At 35.2% G+C, this 17417-nt stretch overlaps 1 protein-coding gene across 1 annotated transcript in view; it reads left to right on the plus strand.

Moving 5' to 3' along the window:
• FCHO2 (FCH and mu domain containing endocytic adaptor 2) overlaps positions 1–17417 on the plus strand; it is a 128077-nt gene that overhangs the window by 64095 nt on the left and 46565 nt on the right. Inside the window, exons 9-11 of the mRNA XM_045889906.3 lie at positions 8335–8379; positions 10542–10614; positions 13970–13994. Of these exons, the coding sequence (XP_045745862.2) occupies positions 8335–8379; positions 10542–10614; positions 13970–13994 (143 nt within the window). The remainder of the gene's footprint in view (positions 1–8334; positions 8380–10541; positions 10615–13969; positions 13995–17417) is intronic.

Genomic DNA, 17417 nt, shown 5'->3' on the forward strand with positions numbered 1-17417 from the left:
TTTAGATGTGCAACGTAATGATTTGATGTGTGTATATGAGAAATGGTTACCAAAATAAGTTTTAACGTACATCCCTACACAGTTACAGTTTTTTCCTTGTCATGAGAACTTTTAAGAACTACTTTCTCAGCAGCTTTCAAATACATAGTACAGTGTTGTTAACTATACAGTCACCATGCTGTATATTATAACATCTCCAGGACTTTAATCTTACCATAGAAGTTTGTACCTTTTGACCATCTTTAATCATCTCACCCACTCTTCACCCCCCCAACTCCCACTTTTGGCAACCACCAATCTTTTAACTGTATCTGTGAGTTTGGTTTTCTTTAGATTCCACATATAAGTGAGATCATACAGTATTTGTTTTTTTCTGACTTATTCACTTAGCATTATGTCCTCAAGGCCTGTTAATATTGTTGCATGTGGCAGAATTTCTTTCTTTTTTTAATTGCTATGTAATTTTTCATTGTATATATACAGCACATTTCCTTTACCCAGTCAGTGGACAGTTAGGTTGTTACACCAACTTGGCTATTGTAAATAAGGCTGCAGTGAACATGGGAGTGTATATGTCTTTTTGAGATAGTGATTTTGAATCCTTAAGATAAACAGCTACAAGTGGAATTGCTGGATCATATGGTAGTTCTATTTTTAAGTTTTTGAGGAACCTCCGTACTGTTTTTGTCGTTACTTTTTAAGTACTACTGGCTCTTCTGGAATTAGAGCCAGTGTAAGTAGATACTTTGAATATCAAAGTGCCTGTGGTTTGAAGGATTATGAATAAACAGGTGTTTTTTAATTGTGAATATCTTTTTGTGTTCTAATGACATCCTAGTATGTCTGGTCATTCTCATGTAGTTTAATTGCCAAAGGAAATTAAAACCATATTTTTGGAGTTTCCTGTTTTATAGTCATTCTGCTAATTTTGCTGTATGCTTTTTATAATTCATGAAAGTTAAGCAAGTTTCCATTTATAAGAAACAAAAGGATAAGTAATCTAAAAAGTTGGTAGGCCAGTATATAATATGTTTAAATAAAAGATTTTGCTTTAAAACTTACCTATATTTTCATTATATGATAATATAGGTTTATAGCTCTGATTTGAGGACTTCCAGGGATTATGCTGTGTTTAAAGATAAAAATATGAAAATCCTGAGAAAGGTACACATGAAAAACAGCCACAAATGAAAAAGGAAAAATAAGATTCCTGTGGTCATACTGCCTAAATGAAATTGATTGATTAGTTTAAATATTTGGAAAATTTTAGCTTCTATATTATGTTTATTATTTTATTTATTTTTTTAAATATTTATTTTATTATTATTTTTTAAAGGTTTATTTATTTATTTGACAGTGAGAGAGGGAACACAAGCAGGGGGGAATGGGAGAGGGAGAAGCAGGCTTCCCGCGGAGCAGGGACCCTGATGCAGGGCTCGATCCAGGAGCCTGGGATCGTGACCAGAGCCGAAGGCAAAAGCTTAACTGACTGAGCCACCCAGGCGCCCCAAAGATTTATTTATTTTCGAAAGCGCATGCGTGCGAGGGCATGAGTGGTGGGGGGAGGGGCAGAGGGAGAGGGAGAGAGACTCTTAAGCAGACTCGCTGCTGAGGGTGGAGCTCAAAGTGGGGGGGCTCTATCCCAGGACTCTGAGATCATGACCTGAGCTGAAATCAAGTTGGACACTTAACTAAGCCACCCCAGCATCCCTGTGTTTTTTATTTTAAAATATAGGGTAAAGCAAATAATTTTTTAAAAATCTAAGGTCATCTTTCTATAGAGCTCTCAAGGATTTGGAATAATGCCAAATGTACAAATAGAGCTTCCTACCACTCCCCCGACCAAAGTTTTTTTATTTAAATCGGAGAAGCAAAAATGCTTGTGTAGAAAGCAAAATTAAGAATAGCTAAGAGACAAAGACCCACAGACCACACCAGTTAGGCTGTGATTTCTTGTGTTTCCTATTTCATAGTTTGGGGGAATGACTTAGAGGAATCATCCTCTTTCATGATGATGATTAGGAAAGAAGATAATGCAGATTAGCACAAAGAGAGAGTAAAAGAAAAGAGCTCTCTAAAAAAGTAACCTAGAAAAGTAACATAGAAAACTTCTGTGAAGAAGTACACCTTTACCTATTGTATCTAGCCACTCAGGGCAGAGGCATAGAACTCTGCCCTGTGGGATGTATATGGAACCTGATAATGATTTTCTTCTATGTCTTTTAGAGCAGGAATCAGCAAACTATGGCCATTGAGTTAAGTTTGGTGCTGCTTATTTTTGAGTTGGGTTATAGCAGCTTATAGAGGCTTATAAGCAAAGATTTGGTTTACGTTTTTAAATGATTGGGAGAAAAAATTAAGAGTGTATTTTGTAATACACAAAAAGTAGAAAATTCAGTTATCATTGTCCATAAAAGTTGTTTTGAACAGTTGCACTTACTTGTTTATGTATTGTCTGTGGCACCTTTCGCACTATAACAGCAGAGGTCAGTAGTTGTGACAGATCTTACAGTCCACAAAGTCTAAAATATTCACTGTTTCACTCTTTGCAGAAAATATTTGCCTACCCCTGTGTTAGAAAGTATACTTTCTGTGTGGTGTAGTAGTAGGTATGTCATACTGCATTAGAATTGTGTACCTCATAATAGTATATAATCTTTTTTCAAAAGCTGATTCTGCTCTTCTTTTTGGGTTCAGAAATGATTTATTCTGATACCTTGCACTAACTACATCTGCAGTCATATCACAGCATTGTAATTGAATCTTATAATAATAATCCTAAATTGTGAAGTAAAGATTAAAATGTGAGCAGGCTTTGTTTAAGAAAAGCTTATTTCATTAATTTGAAGTAGCCACTAAAAATGTTAAATGTATAAACACTGGCAGCAAAATAGAAGTAAAGTAAGGTAAGCTGATTACAGTTTTTACATGTGCGTAATAACAAGGGCAGAGTTTTAGTTCTTTTTGCAATATGTAAAAAGCTAGCTTAAACCACTTTGAACTTACAAGGAAATTTATTGGAAAGAAACTGAGATATCCAAAATCAGGAATATAGCCAGGCTGCAGAAGGAAACCTAAACCTGTAGGAACCCTAAGTATCATTTTTCCTTCATTCGATTTATTTCTACTGCTTTTTTTTTTTCTTTGCACAATGGCTTTCTTTGCTTTTCCAGGCACGTGACATAAGGTGACCTCTCTGTAATTTCTAGGTATTTCTATTTGTTCTTTAATTGCAGGCACAGCTCAGAATTAACCCAGGTTGTGGTCCCTTTACAGATTTCTGGGAGAAAGAATCTGGTCCAGGTAATCTTGGATCAGGTAATTTTTCTTATTTAGTCAGTTCTGACTAGGTCATGTAGTATAAACATGGTTTCTGTACCACTTGTGGAGAAGAGGGAAGTTCCCAGGAAAAAGAGATATAGTGAGTTGGGTATAATCACCCAAGGTTTTATCAGTATCACAGAGGGTAAAAACATGACTCAGTCTAGGAGGTATGTCAAATATGGAGGTAGTGTCAGATTTTGGACATGTAGGAGATTATATTTCACTGTTAAGATTCTGTGTGGAGAACTAGATGAAATTTTGAACGTTTATGAAGTTTTACAGTGACTGAAATTTCATAGTGAAAAACCTGTATTTTTCATTTAAGACCCTGGTTCCTAAGTTTGCCTCATCACTGATTCTTAAGCCTTGGGAACACAGGAGAATCAGTAGCGGAAATTTTTCTTTTCCTTTTCATTTCTCCCTTCCTTCCTTCCTTCCTTTTTCTCTCTGTCTCTGTCCCTCTCTTTCCCTCTTGCTCCCCTCCAGTTTCTTTTTTTTAACAAATGTATAGACAGTTCACTGCCCCAGAAATTCTGATTTCAGTGGTCTAAAGTGGTGGATCCTTGATACCACTATATTTTAAAACTTACCTGAGTCTAATGTGCAGCCATTGTTCAGAATCCATAGCATTTATCACTGGATGCTTGTTATAAATTCAGAATCTCAAACCCTACCCAGGCCTACTGAAAGAGGATCTGCATTTTATTTATTTAAAGAATCTGCATTTTAATAAGATCCCCAGGCAGCTTGTATGTAGAGTAAAATTGGAGAAGCACTGTCTAGAATTAGTGAATATCTGGCAGTGGACCCAAGGGTTCCCTCAGACTGTAGTTCTCGAAGTGTGATCCCAGGACCATCTACAGTCACATGGGAGTTTGTTAAAAATGCACATTCTGAGCATCAACCTAGACTTTCTGAATAGGACACTGGGGAGGTGGGGGCAGCAATTTGTGGTTTAATGAGCTCTCCAGATGATTCTTAAGCAGGGAGCATTGCACTAGGAGATTCAAGTAGGTATTGGGATTTGGAACCACTGGATTGAGAGAATCCTTTCTACAAGCTCTTTATAAAGAAATACTCCTGAGGTAAAGGGGCATTAATGTTGCAACTTAACTTTCAAATGATTTAACAAGCTAAAAAAGAAAAAAAAAACTGTATGTGTCTATGGGTATTTGTAGAGAAAGGAAAAGCAAATATGGCAAAGGTTATTTTCTACCATAGCATTTATAAAAATGATACGAACTATGGGCACCTATCCAGGTCACTCAGTCGGTTAAGTGTCCAACTCTTGATTTTGGCTGGGGTCATGAATCTTGGGGTCATGAGTTCCAGCCCTATGTTGGGCTCCGTGCTCAGCAGAGAGTCTCCCTCTGCCATGCCCTAGCTCATGCTCTCAATCTCTTTCTCTCTTAAAAAAAAAAAAAAAAAAAGACCTAAGTTCAAGTAGAGTAACTAGTTTAAGGTAATTAGCCAGCAAGCAGGTGGCAAAACCAGAACTTGAGCCTCCATGCCCTTTGTACATTACCACAAGCTGGAGTTTGATGTTGTTTTTCATGTTAGCTTGCCTGAGTTCACCGTCCCAGGCATCTAGGAATGTGGCTGTGTTGCATTCTACAGGCCCAGGAGCAAACTTGAAAATTTAGTCATTGACTTCCATTATTATGACTAACTCTCCCCTCCCCCACCCCATCCCCTCCTTCCCTCCCACTCTCCTGTGTCATGGTTCCCTCCCTACCCCCTATTATCATCATTCTTATTATTAGACTTTGGGATCTGGGCATGTTCATATATTTTATTTTGGCTTCTAACAGAACCAAGTGTTCTTTGGTTTGAGTTGGGCATATGCAGAAAAATGCTTGATTTGTGTAGCCCAGACTTACTATTTCAGTTTTCAGGCCAGTTATTAACTAGATAGAGTTGCAAATTTGCCCTGATTTAGCATTGGTTTCAGAACAGTGGGAACTATTAAGTGTTTTACCTTTTAAAATACTGTACCTCATCCATAAAATGTGTTGATTAAAGATTGCTGTTAAATTGTCTCTCCTCCTGTAACATTTCTTAAAAGTTTTGATCCAAATTAGAATTAGATGAGTTCTTTAGGTTGTTGACTTTTTCTTTTTTTTTTATAGCAATAATTTATTCCTACCTGACGATTAAAGAAAAATCCTCTATAAGAATTGTTGACCTCATGGAGGTCTGCCTTTAATTGAACTCATGATGGCATTTTTATATAATGTGTAAAAGAGCATCCGGAGACAGAGCCAACATGGTGTTATTTGCTTTTATACAAATTAAATTGCCCTTGTGGCCCAGCATAAAATCTAAGTGCTAAGAGCAGTTATTTATTTTGACAACAGAATTAATTGAGCCTAAACAGTTGAGATTCCAGTTGTAGCAAACTATTCTTTCTGAGTCTCACTCTGGCTTTGGGACTGTCAAAAAAAGTAACTTGTCTTATGATTAAATAGCAGAATGATGGGCAGTGGACTGCATTTGAGGGAGATGCTGAATAAACTTTCTACTTGTGAAACATTTCAGAAGTGACATGCTGCAAGGGGGTCAGAATGCACATTGACATCCAGCTGAGCTGGCAGCTGGCACAGAGCCAGGCACGCAAAGCTTTGCTGTGTGAAGTGGCATGTGGAACATATGCCGTTTGATAAAGAAAATCTTTTTCATGCATGAGTTAATTTTTTAAAGGTATTTTTAGTTTTATACCAGAAATTTCATATTTCTGTCTTCAATAGAAAAGCTTATATGCTGAAGGTACTCAGTGTAAAACTTTTATATGTATTTTACAATTTGAAAGGATCTGGCATCTCATATTTCAGAAATGTTTGTGATTTTGAACAGTTTATTTTTATTGGACATTTCCCTATTCCAAATGAATTTTAAGAGGGTGTTTAGAAAAGATAAAGGGAAAAGCAATTGAGATATATCTGGTATAGGAAAAAGGTTTTGTGAGAAAAAAGTGTAGAATTCTTTTGGAGGGAACTTTGGTAGAGTTAAGGGGTGCCTTTGCTATTTCCATTTATATGAAAGCATCCAAAGATCTTAAAAATATATATATATCATATTTGCTAAGATGATGTTATAAAAGTCTTTCTAGATGCTCTGTTTTAAAATATTTGTAAATAATGCAATTTGTTTGGCACTGATTTTTTGTTTTGTTTTTCCTCTGTAGAATAAGCCCATAGCCTGAAGAATTGAGATTCTGTAAATCGTTACTGGGCACAGATTATGTGATATGTAACTGTAGGAGCTCTCAGATTTATTTGATAGGTGGTCATAGTCTCTTAAGGTTTATTAGTAAGTGATAAAGCTAATAATACATAATAAACTGTTGGTAATTTAGGTAGAGATTTTTCATTCTTCATAATTTTTACATCAGCTAGTTGCTAATTATCAGATGGACATACTACAGTTCTTTACCTTTAGAGATCTTTCAGTTTCATCTCTTTGTGAACTGTTAACTTAAGCCTCTAATGGATTTTAACAACAAGCTCATTTAATGAATTCTTAGCTTCCAGATTTGCAGAGTGGACTTGAAGTCTTTAAATTTTTAATTAGGCCATGTTCTGATTCTAAGGCTTTTTTGGGTGGAAGTAGTGAATGTATTTTTTTCTTTTTTTTGGTCACATATATATATATCATAAGAATACTATAGTAAGAAAGGTATTGCTAATTAATTGATTAGGACTTTGTTTATCAACTCTTCTTTGAGTTTTTTTAAAGTTATTTTGCTTATCCCTAAATGTTAAAGTACTCTATTTGAATAGAAACCAGAACTGAAGAAGTAGATCTTAGATTTGGGGTCAGGCAGAAGGACATTTTAGCGAATATTTTTAGGTGTTCCTACTTGTAGAGAAATCTTTCTTTGTTAATCAGTGCCTTTCTTTTGTAATGGAATCATCAGTGGGAACTCTGATTATGAACTATCATAGGTACAGTTAAACTTAACGTCTCAAAAGAACCAATAACGAAATCTTCCAGTACTCTTCAAGCTCTATTTTTAAATTATTTGAAATAATATGTTGAACCTATTACTATTCATAAGTTATTTCAGAAAAATACTGGACTTGCTTAAATTTAAGTATTAAAAAACAGGGCTAAAATGACAGTTTAACAGAAGATAATTTTTTAGTCTGATACTTAGCTTTGGGGATGTTTCAGTAGAACAGTGATTCATGCTTTTGCTAACTTTCTTACTACCTAAATAATTTAGTATTCCATGTAAATGAAATATACCATTATATGGGATTTAAGGCTAGTCTTAGCAGATCTATTATTTTAGGGCTATTTTGTTTTTCAGCTGATAGCTATTTTATCATCTTCTTCCTCTCTGTAGTCTATCCCTCATACCAGTGCTAAATTAATTTTCTTGTAAGCCACTTTGCAGGGGCATGTGTGTATCACCTCACATGAAAACTCTTCCCATTACCTGCAAACTACAAGTTCACATTCCTTGACCCACTATACAGTTAGAGCATCACCACCTAGCTACTATGCAATTAGTGCATTTATTTATTCAGCAGATATTTGTTAAAGACCTATAATTAGCCAGTTCACAGTCGTCTACTAGACAGACAAATTCCCAAGCTTACATTCTAGTAGTATTTACTTGTTGGTCTCCCTGCCCTCCCCATTAACAAAACCAAGGATTCAGCAACTGCCTTTTATTATGCTTGTTTTCTCTCAAGTATTCTGCAAGCTCCTTGAAAACAGAAACTACAGATTAGGTTTGTGTCACCAGTTCTGTAGTATCATATATAAAAGGTTTTCAGTAAATTGTGATCATAATAATAGGCTAGTCTCAGTTTTTGTCACTGTTAGGATTATTTGAATTTTAAAATTATTGATATTTTAATTAGTGCTATCAGATAACACTAGAACACATGTCAGGTCAGTTAAAAAGCTGTAATGGGATCTGATCTGATTGTTTCCCTCAACTTGCCTTTTTTTCTTTTTAATTTTTACTAGCAGTTGTTCATCTGTTTTTTGTTTGTTTAGGCCTTATTGAATTTGAAGAATGTGACCCCGCTAGTGCAGTTGAAGGTAAGTTGACTATTTGTAATAGTGTTAACTAGCTAATATCTTCTGTTATTGAATAAATAAAGAGTGGCTGTTATCCATTGGTGTCAGCCTGTCTGTGGAGTGATACAGAACATCTGAATGTGGTTTGAAGACCTACAGATAATATTCTTTACTTAATAAACAAACAGTAGGTTTGCCCAAAGGAATATTGAGTGTGTTAGAGTATATATCTTAAAAGATTAAATACAACATGTATTTACTTTCAAATATACATTGAGATTATTTTCTTTATTGACATCCATTTTAAACATTCTTATGTCATAAATATGAAAATGATCACTACACATTGATATAAGACTTACTCCTTTTTTTTTTAAGTTTTTATTTATTTGACAGAGACACAGCGAGAGAGGGAACATAAGCAGGTGGAGTGGGAGAGGGGGAAGCAGGCTTCCCACTGAGCAGGGAGCCCGATGCGGGGCTTGATCCCAGGAGCCTGGGATCATGACCTGAGCCGAAGGCAGACACTTAACGACTGAGCCACCCAGGGGCCCCAATATAAGACTTATTCTAAAGTGAGAAACATTTCAGTAATTAATGAGGTTATATATTAATGTTGTTATTACTGTCATTCAAAATGAGTGATGATGTGACTTGGAGAAAGGGTTCACAAGATCAAGAGTCCCATGCTCCTCTGACTGAGCCAGCCAGGTACCCCTCTTCCTGTTTAAATGGATGATTTTCATAGTATGAAACCTAAGAGATACCTACTATTTTTGTCATATTTTATGTATCTCACTTTGTGAGCTACTAGAAGTAATTTGAAAACAATCTTCTATTTTTTTTCTTCCAACATTTATGTAAGAATTTGGAGAAAAGGTTTGCTGTTGTGTATAAGGTTCTCATTGGAGAAGTCAGGGGCTCTGGTGCCTAGACTTTTTTTTCTTTAAGAGAGGGGGTGGGACAGGGAGGGTTAGAGGGGGAGAAAGAGAGAGAGTTTTTTTTTTTCTTTCAAGATTTCATTTAAATTCAAGTTCTCATATAGTGTAATATTAGTTTCAGGGGTAGAATTTAGTGATTCATCAGTTGCATGTAATACCCAATTCTCATTACATCAAGTGCCTTCCTTAATGCCCATCACCTAGTTACCCCATCCCCCCACTCACTTCCCCTCCAGCAACCCTCAGTTGCCTGTATCTAAGAGTCATGAGGCACCTGGATGGCTCAGTGAGTTAAGCATCTGCCTTGGGCTCAGGTCATGATCCCGGGGTTTGGGATTGAGCCCTGCATCAGGCTCCCTGCTCAGCAGGGAGTCTGCTTCTTCCTCTCCCTCTGCCCATTCCCCCCCCCTCCCCGCTTGTGCGCTCTCTCTCACTCTCTCAAATAAATAAATAAAATCTTAAAAAAAAAAAAGCCTCTTAGGGTTTGCCTCCCTCTCTTTATCTTATTTTATTTTTTCTTCCTTTTCCCTATGTTCATCTGTTTTGTTTCTTAAATTCCACATATGAGTAAAGGCATATGGTATTTGTCTTTCTCTGACTGACCTAATTCGCTTAGCATAATACACTCCAGTTCCAGGAGAGAGAAAATCTTTTTTTTTTTTTTTTTTTAAAGATTTTTATTTATTTTTTTGACAGAGAGAGAGAGAGAGACAGCGAGAGAGGGAACACAAGCAGGGGGAGTGGGAGAGGGAGAAGCAGGCTTCCCTGCCGAGCAAGGAACCCGATGCAGGACTCGATCCCAGGACCCTGGGATCATGACCTGAGCCGAAGGCAGACGCTAAACGGCTGAGCCACCCAGGCGCCCCGAGAGAGAAAATCTTAAGGAGGCTCCTCAGCCAGTGTGGGGCCCATTGCTGGGCTAGATCTCATGACCTGAGCTGAGATCATGACCTGAGTTTACAACCCCAAGTTGTAAAGTGGAGTGAGATCATGACCTGAGCTGAAATCAAGAGTTGGACGCTTAACCATCTGAGCCACCCAGGCGCCCTGGTGTCTAGACTTCTTATAGTTCCTAACTTCTTAAGTTCCTGTAAGCAATAATTATTTAAGTTCTCTGTACTTCAGCTTTCTTTGTTGTAAAATGTGGATAGTAGGGGTACCTGGGTGGCACCTCAGATCCTGATTCATAAATATATTGATCAACAAGTTATTTTTTCTGTAACAATATATATTTATTTTAAGGTATAAAACCAAGGAAAAGAAAGACTTTTGGTTTGCCAGGGATAATTAAAAAGGAAAAGGATGCAGAGTCTGTGTAAGTATATTACATATTGTCAAAATCCTGTTACTAAGAATAAGACTGTTGTTTTGAATTTGAGAAGAAAAAATTCCATCAGAAATAACTCATAATATGTATGTCTAAGGTTTGAAAAATATAGTTTTCTAAATACATTTACTAGCTCCTCTGGCTTTAGATAAAAGTGTTAACTTTACTTATTGTTTTAAAATTTTAAGATGAAAGCTTTAGTGTCTTGAAATTGAAACTTTAAAGGTACCCTTTTTATAAACTGATACATGCATATTTTAAAAAACCAAAGTGCAGAGGAAACTAAAAATTCTTCTAAGTCTTAATGCGAAAGAAAAAAGCCATGGTCAACAATTTAATGAAAATCCTTCTAGACAAGTCTAAACATAGAGGCACACAGCGATATATGTACACATAAATAGAAAATAGGGGAGAACAAAGGTGCTAACATGTCTTAAACATTTATACTAGGTCATCAATTTTTAGATGGGGGATGGAGTATAAATATGATTTACGTATTTTAAAAATTAATATACAAAGAATATATAATTTGCATATAATAAATACAACAAGTATTGGGTAAATGAAGTTTTCTACCTTGGCTACACATTAGAACCACGGGGAAAATTAAAATAGATATATTTGTCAGGCCCCACCTCAGACCAATTAAACCAGATTCTCAGGGTGTGAGGCCGAGCATAATTTTGGTTTGGTTTGGTTTTAAGCAGCCTGTCTGATTCCTAACATACACTTAGGGTTGAGAATCTCTAAGAGCTATGATTTACAAGAGACAAACTGGAATCTTTCTTTCTCTAATTTCTCGACCTTATATAGATTGACAGGATGCTAATCAAATCTTAAATGATTTGTTAACTGCGTAACACTGGCTGAAAATTTGTTTAAAATCCCTACTTCTCTAGCATAATAAGTAGAGCTGTTATAGGCGCTCATATTTTCAGTATAAGAGAACAGTTTGTGCTTTGGGTGTTCTTATCTCCTACCTAGTTAGATTCTTTTTATCTGAGTTTCTCAGAGTGTCTAACCGCCCCAAATTTCTGTTTCTTCCTCTCTCCCAAGTTTTACTTGGTTAACAAATTAAGACCAAGTGCAAAGTAATTTATATCTGTAGTTACCATCTCATCTGCAAATGTCTTTTCAGCATTTATGAAGCGGGTATTTTGCTAAGGAGATGGAATCCAATCTATTTTTTATAACATTGGAAATACTTACGGAAATCTAAAGAGTTGATTTGTAAGTGAAATTATAAATGTGGCCAGTTCATCTGTGGGTATATTGTAAAAAATAAAGGCCTTAAATTCCAATATTTTTATAATATATGGTTTTCACAGCTGTCCAGGGAGTGTACAATATTTTTGCTTATTCTGTGTTTTATTTTATTTTTTTTGAAGATTTTATTTATTTATTTGACGGAGACACAGTGAGAGAGGGAACACAAGCAGGGGGAGTGGGAGAGGGAGAGGCAGGCTTCCCGTGGAGCAGGGAACCCGATGCGGGGCTCGATCCCAGGACCCTGGGATCATGACCTGAGCCGAAGGCAGATGCTTAACGACTGAGCCACCCAGGCGGCCCTTATTCTGTGTTTTTAAAATAGTTTTTCATGGTCAGTAATTTGCCAGTACTATCATTAGGCCACTTGGATATTGGAATGTTTTTTTACAAACACTGAGAAGACCAGAGCCAAAAACCAGTGCTTAAACAACTGCATCATGATTGCGTTATTTCAACACTTGCAGGCAGGAAAAATGTTAGAAATCGCTTTGTTTGAAATGCCTGAGGCTCATGGCAATGCTTCTTCGCATAGCCTGAAGGCTTGAAATACCAGCAATTGTGGAAGAGGGGTCCTGCTCAGAGCTTGCTCAGAGCTTGCTCTTCCTGGGGCTTCAACTGCAGGTCTCATTGCAGCCCACTGTGAAAGCAAACAGATGAGTGCTTCGCCACAAAGACTGGAGAGCTCTGGCTAAAAGCCAGAGAATAAACTGTTTGGAACTTTGACACTTGTGTATCTTTTTAAAAAAGAAGGAAGTAGAAGTGCTCCAGTATCTTAAATGATTTGATTCCGTAGATGCATTGAATTTATTATTATGGTGCCTTTTCTGGAACATTTCCTCCGAGTATGCATAGGAATATACCAGTAATAAGGAAGCTCTTTTTCAAAACTTGCAATTTTAAGTGACGTTTAAATGGCTATAAAGACACAAGAGGCTTGCGTTTACCCTCTTTGGTGCTTCCATTTGGATTAAGAGCAGTGTAGTCATCTACCTCTATTTTCAATATTTCAGTCTATTCCATCCTGTCTTCCTTTAACAAAATTCTTCAGTTTGTAGATTTTTCTCTGGTTTGTGCTTAGTCTTTGGGTAGATAGAGATGACCTATTTATCCTATATATTAATTTAGTACTTTTTATTATTGTTCATTGGGCTCTCAAGGTATACTTAATACGTATGTTTTTAGTCTCTTATTGAAGTGGCAGATTCTGATATTATATGCATTAACTGTCTCAGGCCACCGAATATGTAACTAATCCAAATGCCTTTTAAATGTTCACTCTAATTTTTGTTAGTGAATTTATTCTAGAATATGAATATAGAAATTTTTCTAACCTTATTCCTCATGGCCTCAGTGTCTTTATGGAGTTAGGTCTTTATTTGGTTGAGAAAGTTGGTCTACTTTATGTTTTAGTTTTACATTCAAAACACTTCACTAGTTTATATCCAAATTAATATTTATCAGTTAAAAGATAAAATACCAGTTTTCAACAACTTACTATATTAGACCAGAAAGCTTTTTCAAGCAGAATTCTGACTACTCATTTAACATAAATGGAGAAAAATGGTTTGGCTTCTATATATATGCTAGCTACGGATATTACTTCAAATAAAACTGAAGTTTTAACAAGAATATATTGTAAAATATTATTTACTTATATTTATCAATTAATAAAATTACAGACTTTTTTAAAAAGCTAAGCTTTCTTCTTAGAATTTCTTTTTTACAACTTTCTCTACCTGAAGAATTAAAAGCCAGTAGCAATCCTTGTAGGACTGACCGCTTCCTTTATATGATTCATGTGTATACTCATGGAAAATACGTGCTTTTGAAGTACAAATTTTTAAAATACTTGTAAGCTGTTTGAGTTGTATTTTGCCATGTATTATGGATATAGGAATGCCTTCTTTTGAACTTTAAAATCATTTGGTATATTTTAATCCTCATGATTTGATTTTTCTAAGTATCTTTGTAAAGTTTAAATAGAAGTTATGTTTAAATAACGTAAACACTTTCAATATACTATAATTACAGATCTGCTAGTTGATTATTTCTAATATTTTGTTTATTTTAATAGGGAATGCCCTGATGCAGATTCACTTGTAAGTTGATTTTACTTTGATATAAACCATGTAAATTAGCTGTTTTCATTAGGAATAACCAATATATTTGGGTTGAGTTGTTAACAAATCTTTCCAAGAAAAATAGTAACCAGCTTATTGTAAATTTACTATTAAAATTATTTTACAGATGCATTTTTGGCTTTATATTACTAGATGTTTTTCTATTAAATAGAAGGTAGTTCTGCCTACCTTTGTAAAGTGGACATTTTACTTTTAAAATTTGCATGATACCATACCATATTGCTTTTTCTTGGGAAATATGCCAGATCTCAGATCTGCATACTTTATTTTAAAATGTGATGCTCTTACTACTGTATTCCTGATCATTAAAATATTATTTTATCTATTCAAGCACTTGAGTTTTAAGAGATTATCAGTTTAGAAAAACATAATAATAATCATGGTCAGTATTTTTCTGTGCTTTTTGTTTTGTAGAAAGTTTGTTTATATTTTTTATTTAAATATATTTCTTTATATATAATTGAGGAAGACATTAAATGGAGCTCCTTGCGGTTACAGTGGGAGAGTAGATTTATGAAATGATGTAAGTAATGAGTAGACAGACACATTTTTCAAATTGTTCATTAGACTCTGGTCATGTTGCTAAGTGTAGTAGAGTCCAGCTGTCTGTCTCCTTTGCTTATTGTTCTTGCTTGCATAATTACTGTGTTTTTTGGTCCCAAGTCATTTTGATCTTTTATAGCATAATGGTGTACCAAGATAAAGATATTTTGTGAAATACTGTGTTTTATGTAACTTAAATAAAACTAGTATGTTTTCTTTAAAATAAGGAAATTATGATTTCTTAGTAAATGTATAGTGAAAATAGAAAAATAGATTTCTAGTGAGCTCTAGGGTTAAAATCATCAGAGTGTTTTAGAATTACATTTAATTTACCAATTGTCTGTTTTGATACTCTTGGTTTACTAATTAATGAAAAACTTAGCAGATGTGTTTGACATTTACTTTAGTATTCATCATGCATTTCATTTTGGAATTATTTATGCATAGAATTTATTTGATGATTGCAGTATTGAATTAACTACTTTAATACTTCATGTTTTATATATACTCCCTTAAATAAAACATTTGTAATCCTGTCAGCTCATTGATACTATTCTATAATGATCAGTATTAACCAATTTTGAACTTTTAATCAGTACTTGTCTGGAATTAGAAAAGGACTTTTAAGAGGATGCATAAGGCTAATGCCATATAAGAAATGATTGATAAATTTGTGTAGAAAGAAAACATCTAAAATTTAAAAAAAATACATCATTGAAGAATTTGATTCAGTAAAGATAAATTGCCAGAGTATATTTGCAAGACATGTAACAAGGGGCTACTTTCCTCTATAAAGTTTATACAAATCATTACTAAAGGTGAGCACTGTCCCAGTAGGAAAAGGGCATCATGATAAAAAGAAGCTATTTTCATAAAAAGAAATAGAAGTGGTAAATAACCATAAGAAATGTTGTTCAGAATAGTAGTCTCATTCTGATGCAAATTAGAATGAAATTCCTATATTTACCTATCATTGGCAAAAGTTTTGGTATATTCATATTATTGGTAGGAATGTAAATTGATATAATCTGTCTTATGGGTAGTTTGGCAAGTGTCTTCTCAAATAAGAAATGCATGTTCTTTTTGACTCTCCAGTCCTACTGCTTGAGGTTTACTGTTATGGCTATATTCACAAATTATATGTATGTGCTTGATCAAGATACGTGCATACAGTAGTTGCTCCCCCCCTCCCTCCGCCTTATCTGAGGTTTCGCTTTCCATGGTTGAAGTTACTCATGGTCAATTGTGGTTCAGAAGCAGATGATCCTCCTTCTGATATATCATCAGAAGGTCATTAGTAGCCTAACACTACGTCACAGTGCCTGCTACATCATTTACGTCATGTCATCTCATCATGTAGGTATTTTATTATCTCACATTACAAGAAGGGTGAGTACAGTAAAATAAGATATTTTGAGAGAGACCACATTCACATAACTTTTTTTTTTAAGATTTTATTTATTTATTTGAGAGAGAGAGCATGAGCAGGGTGAGGAGCAGAGGGAGAGGGAGAAGCAGACTCCCTGCTGAGCAGGGAGCCTTGATGATGCATGATGTGGGTCTTGATCCCAGCACCCTGGGATCATGACCTGAGCTGAAGGCAGGTGCTTCACTGACTGAGCTACCCAGGCACCCCATCACATAACTTTTATTATAGTATATTGTTATAACTGTTATATTTTATTATTAGTTATTGTTGTTACCCTCTTATTGTGCCTAAAAAAAAATCTCTTACTGTGTCTAATTTATAAATTGAACTTTATCATAGGTATGTATGTGTAGGAAAAAACATACTGTATATAGGATTCATTATTATCCCCAGTTTCAGGCATCCACTGGAGTGTGGGAATGTATCCTCCCTGGATAAGGGAGACTAGAAGGAGGGAGGGAGAAGTAGAAGCAGATGTTTATTTCAACATTGTTTGTATTAACTCAACACTGAAAACACCCATCAAAATGGACATTGGTTAAATAAATTATTAAACATTCACTGTAGTAGTCAGATGTTATAGAATTAGGTTGCCCTGCCTGCTGATACGGAAAGAGCTTACTAAAGAAAAGCAAGTATGGTTTTTAAGTAATTGCTGTTTTAAAAATATAAATGGGTAGATATCTTTGTTCTTTTTGTTTTTTTTTTAAAGAATGTGTTACCACATCCTTAAATGTGGTTACCTTTGGGGAGCGGGATTATAGTGGTGGTCCGCAGGGAGAAAAGGCTTTCATTCTTTGTTTTATTTATGGCCTATTATTATTTATTTATGACTTTTTTTTTATGGCTAGTCTTTTTGTTTTTTGGTTTTCTTTAATGTAGGCCTATACCTAACGTGGGACTTGAACTCACGATCCCGAGGTCAAGAGTTGCATGCTCTACTGACTTAGCCAGCCAGGCTCCCCTATGGCTAGTCTTAATAATTACTTTAAAAACAGCCATAGTCTGCCTTGTTAGGGAAATTATTGTTTAATTTCTGTTCCTTTTTTAAATGGTCTGTGTAATTAAAAAATTATTTTGAGGGACTGTATGTTTCAAAGGTTGACCAAGTAAGTGTGAATTGCTCTTTTCTTTTAGTTTTAGCCAATCTCCCCATTGTAAACAGAGATTGAGGAATATTCCACTAACTAGAGAGCTCTGTCCAAGCCTATTTTTTTAAGTCACTACCACCACTATCCAAAACTGCCTTTAAGATAGTTGGGTGAAGTTACATGCTCTTTTTTTCATACTGCTTTGGCCTAATGTTTTCTCTAGCAGTGTAGGGTCTTTAAATAGGAATCATGGATTGAGTGGACAAAGGTGTAAACAGGTATTGTGTAAGTTTTTATTAATAACAAGTTTCTATGAAT

The sequence above is a fragment of the Mirounga angustirostris genome, unplaced genomic scaffold, assembly GCF_029215605.1.
Source record: "Mirounga angustirostris isolate CCGP_5_RB_7025 unplaced genomic scaffold, mMirAng1.0.hap1 SCAF_7, whole genome shotgun sequence".
Taxonomy (NCBI): domain Eukaryota; kingdom Metazoa; phylum Chordata; class Mammalia; order Carnivora; family Phocidae; genus Mirounga; species Mirounga angustirostris.